Here is a 15,622-nt window from a genome sequence, read left to right as displayed (position 1 = left end):
TCGGAAGAGAGTGTGAAAGAGCATATGCATGCATATTTGCACTCCAACACACCTATTTCCACGTGTAGACACACAACGCAGGCCATGTAACTTTAGTCTTGATGAATAGGGAAGAATCAATGAGAATATAATTTTACATGATGAATTAGACCACCAAGCTCTGGAATATCTTTTTCACGAGAGACATGTATAACAGTTTTAAGCCAACAATTGGGAGCTCCACTGATAGCGATACAAGTGCATTTGATTGTGAATGTAGTACTCGAAGCAGCTTTTCGGTGTCTCACCCAGAAGGATGAAAAGACGAGGATGGAGCCTCGCATTAACAAGCTTTTAAATAACAGAAAGAAGGAGCAATTGATATGTTTCATTATTCATAGCTGAAAGAGATTATCAATAGGACGAGACAACTACATGCACACACCCATCTTCCCTGAGCATGTAACCATGCTACAAGCTTTTTGCCCATGTATTATTCGGATTCACATGACATAAACGCACTGTCATGGTAATTTCCAAATTGCTGCAAGCACTGAGCAGTAAACCCATCAAATTATGGCATGCCGTAAATACAAGATTCTCCCAAATCCTTTAGACCTCTTCACATGTTGGACTTCGCACTCAAGCGTACAGCAAGTTTTTGACCCAGCGACTTGTCAGCCTGCTCCATATAAAATTAGTTCATTAGACATGGGCAGCATGTCGCTTGCAGGATTAGAAAAGTTCAAAATTACAGGTGCCAAAGTAAGCAAGCATCAAAGGTATGGCATCCACTAAATCTCTGTCAAATTCATCCTATAGAAGTCATTACGCTACACCTGTTGTCTTGCCTCACTGGTAAGGCATTCTATAAGCCTCCATATTACTAATTTTCTACTACTAATAACCAGGGAACAAGGGCACTTACTTGGGTCCAGTAGGATAGCCATATGTTGCGGACTTCGTGTGTCACCCTTGTGTCAGAGAGAGCTTCTATCCACCTGTTGATGAAGCGCTCCTGCCTGAAAGACCAGCAGAACTCAATTACAAACCTCAAACTTGAAAACGTCTGCAGAATCAATGCTGTACAGAGGGAGGGATAGTTACCTGTCAGGTGCCCATGATCGATACCTTGCTCCAGGTTGAGAGAAGTTGTTTTCCTTATCAATCATCACCTGGATTAACCAAAAATGTCAATCAATGACCACATACATGTCAACAAATCCTGAAAGTCTGAAATCAATAACAAGGAGCAGTGTGCAAATGCTCCGGCTTCTGTTGACCAGTGACACATGATGAATGCAACTTGTTTGCATCACAGAACATAAACCCATACCTTCTCCCGTCGGCCAGTTAAAACACTTGATGGAATCGGTACTCTTTCAGAGTGACGAACGGGATCAAAACGAGATGGGAAGTAATTCACCTGAGACACAAACCTAGTTAATAGACTATTGATGAAGACAAGCTGAAACTAGCAGAAATCGGGGAAACGTATAGACGCTCCCACCTCCTCATCACGATGCATGAAGTTCATGAAACCCTCGTGATGGTTGTTGTGGTAGGCACACTTGGGAGCATTCACAGGTAGCAAGAGATAGTTTGGTCCCAGCCTGTGACGCTGTGTGTCTGCATATGAGAAGATACGAGTCTGCAAGAGTTTATCGTCCGTGTAGTAGATCCCAGGAACGACCAAGGCAGGGCAAAAAGCCAGCATCTCATTTTCTGCAAAGAAATTATCGATGTTCTTGTTGAGAACCATACGACCTACTGGCTGAAGTGGGAACAGCTCTTCAGGCCAGATCTTGGTAACATCCAATGGGTCAAAATCGAATTTGTCCTCATCCGCAGGGTCCATGGTTTGGATGAACAACTTCCATTCAGGATAATTTCCTGCAGCAATGGCATCATACAGATCCTTGGTCGCATGGCTGTGATTTGATCCACCCACAACGACAGCCTCATCTTCAAGCAGATTCTTCACACCACATGTCGGCCTCCAGTGGAACTTAATATAGGTTGCTTTGCCTGCCTTGTTAACAAGAGTGAAAGTATGAACCCCAGAGCCATCCATATGGCGGTAATTTAAAGGAACACCTATGTCATCAAACAAGAAGGTGAACATGTTCAAGCTCTCTGGGTGGTGGGAGAAAAAATCCAAAATTCGCCAGTTCTCCTGAATGTGTGTCTTGGGATTTGGCTTCAATGCATGCACCATATCAGGGAACTTCATTCCATCACGAACGAAAAATACAGGGAAGTTGTTGCCAACCATGTCAAAGTTACCCTGCAAATTCATCCAAATGTATCAGGTTACAAAAGAGTAATATTCTCAATCATATATATAAAGTGCAGATGAGCTGGCTGTGGTCGAATTTTACTATTCTCAATTACACTATAAATTTGAGATGGCTGTGGTCAAATTCCACAACGCCAGAGAGACAGGCCGTGGTAGACCTAGTGCAGCTTTTTTGATATCCTTGACAATACATAGTGCAGATTTTCTGATATCCTTGACAATACATAGCACTGAATTTTAACCAGAACAGCCTAGCATAAAGGCAACCAGGCCTCACATGACAAAACTTTTCAGGCTCGGCAATTCCAGTCATACATCATGGAAGAATATAGACAACAATTACCTCTCTGGTATAGAACTTCACAGCAAATCCACGAGGGTCCCTAAGAGTCTCAGGACTGCCTCTTTCATGAATGACAGTAGAAAACCTCACAATAAGAGGGGTCTGCACTCCAGGAGCCCGAAGAAAATCAGCACAAGTTAAATGAGAAATGTCATGAGTGACTTCAAAAAATCCCTTTGCACTGGCTCCTCTAGCATGGACCACACGCTCTGGGATTCTTTCCCGATCAAACTGAGCAAGCTTCTCAACCAAATGATAGTCCTCCAACAGGATAGGACCTGCAATGTAGTATGTCGAATCAAAGAAATGAGATTTTGAAATGGAGAATAGAAATCTCACACACCCCCCCCCCTGGCACACACCAAGAATAAACAAACAACCAACTTTTTTGTCCTTAACTGACGAATGACAGCATGATTCATATTAGTCAAAACTAAACCAAGTGAAACTTTTGAGTTTGACACATTCATGACACTGGTGACTCGCATGCATCTGCAAAACACCTCAGTATGCATAGCTGCTTTTGAAAAGTGCAGCGATGCAACCTCCTCAAACAACCAAATCACCCTCTAACATGCGGTGATGATTCCAAACCTAAGTGCATAAAGCTCTGCATCTTGACTAGAAAGTTAGTGAGAACCCTAATTCAAGTACACTTTAGTTAAAGACTGAACATGGTGATCATTCCAAGCCACAGTGCATAAAGCTCTGCATCTTGACTAAAGTTAGTGAGACCCCTAATCCAAATAAGCTCCACTTAAACAGTAAACAGAGGGTATAGAGATGCCAGTTTTGAATGGCCAGCAGCTGTTGGACAATGAATTTCCTACGAGGAACCAGTTGGAGGGACTCGGGAGATGGAGTAACTCAGGTAGTCAGAAAAGTCAGAGAGTTCAACTGAAAGAATTTCCATACAGTGATAAGACTTAGAACCAAAATATCAATTGATCATAGACTAGAATCAAGAGGTCAACTGAACATACCTCTGGACCCAACTGTCAACGAGGAGTTGTTGTTCCATACTGGGGCACCCGAGTTTGTAGTGAAGAAGGAAGAGTTGTATGCACTTGATGGTCGGAACTGCAGACGCATGAAGAGACTACATCAAATTTGTACCAAAGACAGGCCTTATGATTGAGTGCCATTGACAGAGGATAAGGGCTCCTACCTTGTAAGGGTCCATAATCACGTTACTCAGTTCTTGCACAAATCAGCACACGGTCCTGCAATAAGATGAAAGCAACTTAGTAGCAGAATTTGATCAAGAACAGGAGTAGACAGAGTGGCTTAGTTTGGATAAAATGGGAAGTTTAGGCTTCTCTGTTTAAGAATCTTTGGGACACTATTTTCGGATTGATTTGGCTGGATGTTGTTGTCTGCTCTTTGGGTATTGATTTTTTTGCCTTCTATTCCTGCTGGCATGCTATATTGACATAGAACATGATCAATTTTCCACACACATTGAGGGTACATACAGAAGATAATGAATCTTCCCTAGTATCCTACATGACCCATGAATATATGGGAGCCCATACAATTAGTCTTGACTGACAAGTGTGTACATGGGCAGAAGATTCCATGCAGGGCTCATGAATCTCAGGAAACTTACAATTAGTTATGCTATGTTAACAGAGCAGCCTGTGAATCTTGGATAGTGAGGTACATGACCCGTGAATCTCTTCCGATTAGTGGTCTACTCTAGTTAATGAAGAACCGGACACACTTGACCACTAAGGGCAGAAGGAACAGCCATTGTATCCTCCATGGAAAAACGATAAATGTCCAATACGATGGAAAATTCACAACCAGCATGGCTCGTGAAAACTTTGGTTGCACTTTGAATCACTGGCAAATCTTTGGACTATCACCACAAACGCCAATGAATCATGCATTCTACGCGTGATAATCCTTCATAATAACCTACACATGACCTGTGGATCGTCAAATGCACATAACCTACATGACCAATGAATCTTTGGGGGCTCGTACAGAAGTCACGCTGTATAAACACAGACGATAATGAAACCGGAATAGCAAAAACCGCATGGACTACGAATCTTTGGACAGAGTTATAATCATTAGCAGGGATAATCTTACCATGTGAGAACAGCTTCATAATCATTAGCAGGGTAATCTTACCTTGAGAGGACAATTATAATCAGTACCAGGGTTAATCTTACCTTGGCAGGAAAGTCGGACACAGTGAGTTCTCTGAATTAATTTACGAAACCAGCCACAGAGGGAGCAAAGGAAAAACAGCAGTGAATTCAAAGGAAAGGGATACAGCGAATTGAAATGAAAACAGAGCAGAACCCACAGATAAGCTCTGTGACGGGATGTCGCCCATGGATAGTTTGACATAGAATTAAACTTAGACCGGGCACAGAGGGAAACGCACAGAGAGAACATGAGAAGAACAGAGTGCACGTGATTGAAAACAAGAAGCCGAGAGAGCAGAACCTGCGGAGGGAGAGGCTTTGATGGGATGCGACTCGTCTACTGTGTGTGACACAGACGCCTTCTGCTGCTTCTTCTTCTTCGGCTTTTGATGGGATGAGACTCTTCTACTGTGTCTGACACGGACGCCTCCTCTCTCTCTCTCTCTCTCTCGCGCGCGCTTTGTCACTTATGTCTGGCCCGGAGAGTGGCAGGAGATGAATGGATTATCGCATACATTTTCTTGATGCCCTTTTATTCATGAAACAGTCCCCTCATCCAGAAAAAAACAGAGAATTTGTTATTTCCTTAAAATCGCAAATTCGTTGCTAGAATCTAGTCAGGCCGATTCCGCCACGTGTCGCCTCCTTGTGAGCCGATGGCATACTCCGTTTGGTGTCCACGAATATCGCTAGGGGTTGGACGGGGCCCGCTTAATTCACGGGCATGAACTTGGCCCCTCTTTATCCTCCCAAAAATGTCCAAAAAAAAACATGTTTTTGGAGGCATTACAACCTTTGCAATGGTCCATTCGCACTTCTTTTCTGAGTATCCCAAGTTCACAAATTTGTGGCTCAGTAAGTGTAGATAAGCATGTGGCATTGCCTATCCATCTCTAGATGTTTTTTCATTCTCAATAAATAAACTGCGCATTATTTTTAAAAAAAGTTCACAAATTTGTTGAGTAAAATGTGAAAAAAAAGAGGGGCAAACGATCCACACTCACCCACCCCTACAAGATAGAGCAAGGACGCGCCCACATCTAGAGACCAAGGCCAGTCCACAAAGGCATGGCAAATGGAGGTGAGGAAGCAATACTTAACTTGTGGCAACTCCCCAACCCCACTCAACACCTCTTTTCTCAAGCCTTCACTCAGTCCTTGTAGTCCCTCCATTTTTAGAATGACTATAATAACTCCCACAAGCTGCTTTTACGTGGTAGGCTGCTGCAACCTCTCTCTCTCTCTCTCTCTCTCTCTCTCTCTCTCTCTCTCTCTCTCTCTCTCTCTCTCTCTCTCTCTCTCTCTCTCTCTCTTTATGTTTTTCAAAGCATTTATTGTTTTTTTTAATTATTTTCATATCACGAGGCTCTTTCTCTCTCTCTCTCAATGTTTTTCAAAGCATTTATTGTTTTTTTTAATTATTTTCATATCTCTCTCTCTCTCTCTCTCTCTCTCTCTCTCTCTCTCTCTCTCTCTCTCTCTCTCTCTCTCTCTCTCTCTCTCTCTCTCTCTCTCTCTCCACATGCTTTTTATGGCAAAGCCCCTTCATGCCAAAACAATGGACTTTGGCGTGGCAGGGCTCTTACTCAACCCACACCTAAGTCACTATGCCACGACCCCATTGGCTAAAAGAGATATATTAGGTATTTATTGATATGCCATGGGGGAGCCAAGGCCTAGGGTTTGAACTTAGGCTGGCTACATACACCAAATGGCGAATGCCCACTTTACAAGTATTAACCAGTTAAAGTGCTTTGTTAAGGGTTCTGCATCCATAGTTCCTTACATACTGAAGGGAACATGATGTGTTATTTGTTTGCTGAACAGGTGTATTCCCTTCCCCACCCACTTTTAGATAAAGAGTCTACTCGGTCTAGTTTGTAAAGTGACGAACAAGGGTGCACATTTTGCATCCAATCAAAGAAATAATAAACATATAAATTTTCACTTTTTTTTAATTTGTCATTTTGGTGTGTAAAGGCTCTGTGCCCAAGTCTAGACCCAAATTCAAAAATTGCATGCTTATACTCTAGGCAAGGGTTAGGCGTCTGTCACTTGCTGTGCAAACAACCTCACATACCTATGTTAGTCAACCCACCTAGACCACTATGATACAAGTATATTACTTTCAAATTATCATTCAATTGCCAAAAACCTTCCACCATATTATCATTCATTGTAAAAATGCCTCTCTGCACTATAGAGTTGTTGACTATAAAATGAGGTGTTCTTGTATTATGCTTGGCATTCAAGTCGATGAATGGACATCTAAGATTCGAGAGGGAGGCCACATAACTGTTTGAGTTTCATGGGTGTGTGAATTCAAACCTTAGGTGGTGCTTCTCCAATGACACAAATATCTAAAGATGATAGAGAGAGAGCCAATGCATCATACAAAGTGAGCTCCATTTGTATTACAAAATGAGAGGCTAAAGTCCTTCAAAGCTACACCAAGTGCTTGCTAAAAGCTCTGCCATTGCCATATTATTTTATGAGAGACATTTACCCCATAGACATTCTCTTATAAAAAGTAAAACATGTAATACAACTCTCACAAAGGATCTAAAACATGGATATGAAGGTAATCTAAGCACACAGATGAAGAAGCAAATTGGTAAGTAGATCCTCATTTATAAAACACATATTGAAAAAGCATAACTTTAAGGAATAGTTATGTAAATTTACTTCATCATAGCACGAGGTAAAGATGATATTGTCAAATTACAAATGTAAGCAATGGTTATGTAAATTTACTTTAACATAGCACAAAACTAACCAACACCTTAGTATTACATGAAAATAATAAGGCATAACAAATTTAGAAAGTTAATGTTGGGGTGCCCCAAAGATATGTGTTGATGTTTTGCAATTGTCTCAATTGCTCTAGTGAGGTGTGCACTACCTTAATAGAAATCAACATCAAAGCTTCCATATGAAATGTGCATATCCAATTTATATGGCATGTCTTGATTTCATATTGAATGGAGAAACATCTTTCATCAATAATAGTTCTAGAGCACCATAGTAATACAATTTTATGAAGCTTAAAACATTTTGATATTTCTCACATAGCATTGGATTGAACCTCATTCGAATCCAAGTCCTTAGAGCCAAGTTCTCCCTCAATTCTTCCAATCAAGGAAACCTTTACTCTTTGAAAATCCAATATTTTTCCTTAAACCCATGTTATCAACCACACCATATACGTGACCATTTATAGTTTTAGAAGAACCATAAAACTAAATCAAGGTATGCACTTTCAATATCATACATCTTAAAATGTTTACCAACAAGAATGTTCAAGTTCCTCAATATAAAGCTATCTTCAAACCTATCTCTCAAGGCACCCAGTAACAAAGAGCATTACTCCATTTGAAAAGTAAGAGTCATGTGCAAATAAGTCCTTACTGCACATCAGTTGCAATTCACCCCACCAAATGTAGTCACTTTAATAGATAATCTCAAAGATGTCAAATGACGAGTTTTAGATCCATAGTCAAGAATAATAGGATATCCCTTATGATCATGACCCCATGCATTAACATACACAATCAAATAACCCTAAAGTCGAACTTAATTGCTCCCTATAGTAGCATTAACAATCCCAAGGACAATTGTTACATTCACAAAATCACTCTAAAATGTGTACCTTAAATGATATATGTGCTCCAACAAATCAACAAGAAATACATGGATATACAAAAAATTGAAAGCATAGCACCTCCTCATAATTTGATAGATTATGCAAAAATTCCAAGAGTGGCACAAAAACTCACAAATGGTTCTAAGTGCTCTAATATCAGCTTAACTATCTAATCTTATGAATGTTCTTCACATGAACTATACAACAATCAGACTCTTATTTTCTAATTGTTCAAACAATCTCTTATTTTCTAATTGTTCAAATGATTTTCTGTGCAAAGGATTCTATTCAATAAAGGTACCAATTTTATCAATAATCATATCTTCTCTTCATGCATACTCACTTCCTTTCATAGCACCACTAGCACATGGATGCATTCAATGTGCACAAAAGGGAAGGGCAAGGAACAAGCTTTTGGAGCGAGCTTTGGAATGAGCTCTTCTTGGCAACCCTTTATTTTTATTTCACATAGTCCACTTATTCCACCCTTTGGTGCAACCACTACCACTCTCTCTCTCAACCTTCTCCTTCTCCAATTATCATTCTTCCGTGCAACCACTACCACTAGCTCTCTCCTTCTTTCTCTCCCTCAACCTTCTCTTTCTCCAATTATCACACACACACACACACTCTGTGTGTGTGTGTGTGTGCACGTTTGCATATTCATTGTCTATAAATTGATTTGCATAGTCTCAAAAACATTTGTAATCCCTTTCCAACAAATTAAAGAAAAATGGCATTTTAATGATTAATGGCCTTACATTATATACACATAAGTGAAGTAACCACTGTGTGTGTGCGCGCGCATGCACGTGTGTGTGTGTGTGTGATTTATTGTGGTAAAGAAGGGAAGTCGATCAACAAAAAACAAGTGTGAAATTTGACCAACTTCATAATTACAAAAAATCTCTTCATTGTGAGTATTATTGCCCATCAAGTCTGATAAACAAATACCATGGCCCTAATCAATTTGTTGGGGATCTAACCTTCATTTGATTTTTCAAAATTACTCATTCACTTTTAGTTATTTATCCTTTTCCTCATAAAGGATGGCAAAAACAATATATCCATCTATAACAGATCATATGTGGACAAGCATACCTTCACATGGGATTATGAAAGAAGCATATTGACAAACTCATCCACATGCATTCTCATAAACAATTTGGGAATATATATTATCACTTCCACTTTGCAATCACAAAAAGGAACCACAAAACCAACCTAAGAATATTAAACAAGGTATGCTCCATGATGTATTATCACTTGTCTTTCTATGGGCTCAATATCTTGGCTTTAGATTCTTTGTAATTTAATAAGAAGAATAGCAATCTAAAATGCACAAACATATGAACCTTGTATAGAGACATGTTCTTGTGTTGTGATTTGGTGTGGTTATGTGGCCTTATGTGTGTTAACTATTGGGCTTGTGTATTCAATAGGGTGAGGGCCGAGTTGCACCTAGCATGATCACATCCATTGCCGATTGGGGGGGGGTATGCTTTCCCTACTCCCTTGAATCCCCTACAATCCTTTCTTCTAAATTGGGTACTAAAACTATGTTAAGAGTGATAATGCCAAGTATTGGTGGTTGATTGAAATCTTATACTCCTTAGCAGCTAATAAATGTGACTTTCTTTGCCATCCCTTTGATTCTCTCACCATATACAACCTGATGATGCAGCATATGGATATGAGAAATCACGAAAACCCCACTATCCCTTGATGTGACAAGGCTCTTAACATCACATGCATATACTTCTTCTCAACATATTGACAATATTGAATCTTAAAAAAGGGCTCACAGAGGCTAGCCCCTCATAATAGACACAATATTTTTATTTTAACACAAAAACAATCCCAATAGTCAAGACACACATTGTTTTGCACCATGTCTTTTTAAGCGATATCTTCACATCCTATATGGAATTTGAGGAGATAAGTAGGTTCCGACTATCAATGTCTCAACTTTCACTTGTTGAATTCATATTAGAAACAAATTGAGCCTAGTCCCAATAAAATTTAAAAGATTTAGCTTTAAAGAAGAGCTTAGTTTTTCTTTAGTTACATAAATAACATCGATATAATCAAACACATCAATATTTTTATTAATCATTTCATAAAGTCAAAGTGTGTGTCCCACTCCTATGAGAGTTTAGCATCTATAGGTAAGGCAAGGGCAATTTGGTATGTTATAGATAATAATAAAATATAATATCCACATCACATATAGCATCTCTAGCCTCAACTTCACCATACCTCATGTGCATGTATATGCCTTTGTGTGTGTATGTGTATAAGCACAAAATGAGGCAAGATACACATCATTAATAATCACAGTTCAAACACATGGTTCAAAAAACATTAATGAACAAATGGTGGTAATTTTTAGACAATAACTTGAATGCTCATGTATAGAAAGGGAACCACAAAAATTTAAGAGGAAACATGGAGTCTTGATTACATTAAATTGAAATTCAACTAAGAGATACAATTACAGAAGTTGGTGGTGTTATGAGTAGGAAGGGTATCTCCTATTACCTACAACCCTACTAAGTGCACTATTACTAATAATTCAATATTATAACTTGCATCACATATATGAAGGGGGAGTAGAGAGAGAAGATTTAATGGGCAAGAGGTGCCTTTTCTCTGCATTCAATGATTGCATGACACATTGATTTTAAATTCTTGATTGATTCAAATTGTTGAATTTGAGGTGCAATAAATTCTTTTGGCTATTTGCAAATCCCTATACATGCACAATGCACAGTGCAAAGTGCATGTGCATGGTGCACGCCTACGTGCACATGTGGACACGAGCACAATCACCCACTATATACACAAACACACACTAGATTTCCTTTCCTCTTTCATTTGTCCTCCTCGCATATGCCCTTTTCACAAGGGGGGAACAAGGAGAAAAGGGAGAAACAAAGCAGCATCTATAGTGTCCAACCCTATGCACTACATCTGCTCATAGTGCACAATGCATGATGTACACATACGCACACCATGCACATAACACCTTGCACCTAGTGTAGTAGAATACATGTGCTTGTGGGGTGTCTTCATCCTCTCTCTCTCTTTTGTTGAACATCACCTTGTTTGCAAGGGGGGACCAAGGGGAAGCAGGAGAAAGAAGGTGACATCTTATAGTGCCCAACATCAATGCGCCTTGCACAATGCACAATGCACATTGCACACGTGTCAGCACACCACACTAGGACACATCACCAAACCCATTAAGCATACTAAGTCTTGTATTGCATTTTGTCTACTAGAGCAATGCACCCTACATTAGTCCACCTAGGCACACATATAGTACACACACACCCCCCTACACATACACTAGTATGCTCATGTGTCTCCTCTTTTCTTCTTTCTCATAGTTGACACATGCCCTATTTGCAAGGGAGTTTGGATGGGTAGGAGGAAGAAAGAACAAGGCATCTATACTTTTCCTAGTGTACGATCTTATCACACCTAGAACCTTGCACTTAGCCACTTTGCATAGGAATCCACCCTAGTGCGCACACCATGTACACTAAACCCACCTTAGTACATTGCATCCCACATGCCATTGTTCATTATTCATTGAAGTAGTGCATTAGTGCACCCTAACCCACCACATTGCACTTCACCCTCATACATTGCACATAATGCACTACATATAATTCACTACAAGTAGACATCGCATTCCATACATATAACCCAATGCACAAGTCCACTGTTCCATTCCATGTAATCATTTACCTAGGTGGACTACATAGTGCACTAGCACTAGTGTCAAGGCATGGTGCATAGTGTGCAATGCATGTCATAGGTGCATGCATACTATTGCACACATGTACTAGTGCACACCACATACAAGTAACTCATCACTGCACTTGCCTACCCACCACCCTAGCTCACTCATAGCATGATACACCCACACTCTAGCTTGTTGGAACATTAGCTTCCTTGCATCACACCCTTGTGCACTAGCCCCCACTTAGTGCATAGGGCACAATGCATGGCACACGGTGCATGACACTTGGTGCACATGGCACACATGCATGTGCATTAAGCCACACTACCTTAGTGCACAAAAAATAGATGCACACTTACATACCTACAAGTTGACTCGTTTTTCTCTCTCACTCATTCGATGCTGACCATGTTCGCAAGGGGGTGCCAAGGGGAGTGAGAAAGTAAGAAATGGCCACCTTGCAGTGCACTACTATACACTCTCACAACACATAACTCACTACATTAGTTCTTCCATCTAGTTTAGAATACTTGCCACTATTCACCTATACCTCATTGTTACAACTTCTTAGCCCTCATCAAGGCACTAATGCATGGCCCAATGCACAGTGCACATGGGTGCACAATGCACATACATATTAGGTACTTCCATTTGCACCCACCCACCTCGCCTAGTACACACATTGTGCACCTTATCTTGCACTATGAGCCATTTAGCACCCCACACCTAACCTTGCACACCTTCCAATGCACACATGTACACATGCACAATGCACAATGCATGGTGCATAGTGTAGTGCACTAGTACCCATCCACATAAATACCTTATTAATTCATTTGCATTATATCTAGGACAATATATGCCACCCTTAGGATATCCTACACTTGCACCATCACAGTGCACGTACCAATGCATAGTGCATAGTCCATGGCACATGGGGCATGTTGCATAGTGTACACATACACATAGGTGCACATACACCCCACATCCAACCCACCTAGTGCATATCCACATTGTATCACCCATCCACACACACTGCACACTAGTGCAGGCCTAATGCAAAGTACATAGTGCACATGTGTAAATGGATTGGTACACAATGCACATTACATGATGCATGGTGCACACCCATATAGTGCATCACACTTGGTCACACACACTTTACCTTAGTCCATTATCTATGGAATCCTTAGACCATACTTGCATGTAAATTGCACATAGTCATCTAGGCTCATTCATTGCATAATGCATATGTGTGCACAATGCATGTGTGCACATGTACACAAAAGGCCCACATACTCTTTTCACACCAGTTTGCATGCTATCCACAAACAAATTTTCACACATCATACAATTACACAAACATTGAACCAATTGTAATTTAGTAAATGCATTTAATTTAGAACACTTGCTCACTTACTTTGTCTATAGTCCATTGCAAAGAGGTTAATATACATAGCTCATTCACATATACTTTTGCACCTCACACATGACTCACGAAAAGGCTGCACACTATCTCACCACATGCACATACACACATTAAACCAAAGAAATAAAAAAAATCAACAATCAAACAACATGAACAGAGAGACTGAATAATAAAAGGTAGAGCTTGAGTGGAAGCACAAAGCAAAAACAAGAGCAAAGGAAGAGCTATGGTGGATGGAGTAAGAGCGCAAGAAAGAGAGGCACTGTATGTGGGAACTCCAATAGTTACAATAATGTGTGACCAGCCTTCCTTTTGTTCAATAGTCACTGAAAGAATAAAGAATAAAGTGATAGTGATGGGCACCTACCACCTACAATGTACAGGTATGTGGGTACATTAGTGTACAATGAGTAAATGTGGGTGACTAGGTACAAGTGCCTTTATCCCCAACAACCTCCCACTTAAAGGCGAATGTGCCTTAGTGAGGAGTAAAAGAAAAAAAAAAGAGAGAAAAGTACAATATATACATAGAGTACAATAAAATGAGGAAAGATGCCATGTCATCCTACACCCATCAACCTCCTAAGAAAGGCAAAACATTCTGTGTAGAGACTTTTAGTAAGCACATCTACAAGATTCTCATAAGTCAAGCTCAATAACTTGTCCTCCATGACCACTGAAGCCCCTCCTCCCTCCCCCCTGCAAAAAGAGAAAAGAAAGGGAATAGTATGCATATTTATATCTTTGGGAAAAAAAAAGAGAAAGGGAAAAGAGAGAGTAAAAAAGTATATATACGTATATAAATATACCCACACTTGCACAATACCTAGGGGTTCTTAAGCTTGAGAGTGCCCAGTAACTATTGTCAATTGGCTCCATTCTGAACCTCCTAGCCCAATTTTCCCCCGCAACATGTTCAGGGTCCCTAATGATAGGACACCCCAAGCAATTGGTAGACCTATCTCCTTGAACAGCATTGCATAGCACATTGCCACCTCTCATTGATTGGGTCCTCAAGTGTGGGACAGATCTAGAGAGTCTCGACTTCTCTAGGAAAGACCCATCTCCCAATCACACCAACCAACCACCTTTCCACAATGCACACACATTATTCCTTACAACGGGTACCTTGAGGAGCTGCAAAGACCCACCAACATCTACCCTTCCTTCTTCTTCAACTCGACCTCTTACCCCTATCTCTCATCGTTCCACATAGTTTCCATTCACTTTTACAAGTGCCAGTGGACTAGCAACACAATAGTGAGGGGGTATTATTAATTTGTTTGGGAAAAAATGATAGAATGGGGCAAAAGTGGAGCATGCAAGAGGAAAAAATCGAGGGCAACATGAAAAAGTAGTAGCAAAAAGAGAAAAGCAAGTGAAAGATTGGAAAAGAGTCAAAGAGAGAACGAGCAACGGAAAAAGACAATGGAGCGACATTAAATGTGTTGACATTTAATGCCATGCCGCCTACGTGAATAAGTTGTAAAATTAAAATTCCTCGAGCACCGGGCTTGCTCATGTGCAACTATCACAATTAATGACTTTGTGGGTGTGTAAGTCAACCTCTTGTGGAAACTAAATAGCTGGAAGGGTCGCAAGGCCCTAAGGGCGGGTTTTAAGTGAATGGGTACCAGGCACCAATAAAGAATAGGGCCCTATCCAAGCTTCAAAAAATTAAACCTTCACACATAAGGCGAGAAACCTCATTTGTAACTCATTCCGCAACTAATGCAACAAAGGCTTATCTGTTTCTCTACCACTACTTTGCTTTGTCACCTCTCAGTATTTTGTGCATGTGAGCTTTTTGAGGTAGGGAGGGAGAAGACTTGTGAGGGCTTGTGCATTGGTTCTTACTCCGTCTTTGCTCCTCTACCCTTTCTCCTCACCTTCTTGAGATTCCTTCCACGATTGAGAGGTAGAGAGATTGAGTTGTTGCATCATGTATAGAGAGCTTGAGGGGCCTTGAGAGAGAGAAAGAGAGAGGGAGAGATAAAATGTGGAACCATCTTGGTTTTG

General features: G+C 40.4%; 1 protein-coding gene across 2 annotated transcripts; it reads right to left on the bottom strand.

Annotated features, from left to right (window-relative positions):
- Window positions 1–331: 331 nt before the first annotated feature.
- On the bottom strand, window positions 332–5,285 carry LOC148024379 (catalase isozyme 2). Of its 2 annotated transcripts, none has more exons than XM_087694018.1 (9): window positions 5,082–5,285; window positions 3,790–3,844; window positions 3,605–3,701; window positions 2,622–2,899; window positions 1,490–2,266; window positions 1,316–1,405; window positions 1,087–1,154; window positions 908–1,001; window positions 332–661 (listed from the first exon to the last, which is right to left on the bottom strand). In XM_087694018.1, exons 2-9 carry the CDS (start codon window positions 3,802–3,804, stop codon window positions 602–604), a joined length of 1,479 nt encoding a protein of 492 aa, XP_087550144.1. In that variant the 5' UTR covers window positions 3,805–3,844; window positions 5,082–5,285; the 3' UTR covers window positions 332–601. The 2 variants fall into 2 exon arrangements, with proteins under 2 accessions (XP_087550144.1, XP_087550145.1); XM_087694019.1 differs by lacking the exon at window positions 5,082–5,285 and adding an exon at window positions 4,802–4,880.
- Between the last annotated feature and the right edge of the window lie 10,337 nt (window positions 5,286–15,622).

The sequence above is a fragment of the Lygodium microphyllum genome, chromosome 15, assembly GCF_053477565.2.
Source record: "Lygodium microphyllum isolate KBCC chromosome 15, Lygodium_microphyllum_v1.1.10, whole genome shotgun sequence".
NCBI lineage: Eukaryota > Viridiplantae > Streptophyta > Polypodiopsida > Schizaeales > Lygodiaceae > Lygodium > Lygodium microphyllum.
Note: the sequence above shows the minus strand (reverse complement) of the source record. Positions and strands in the feature narration are given on the sequence as shown.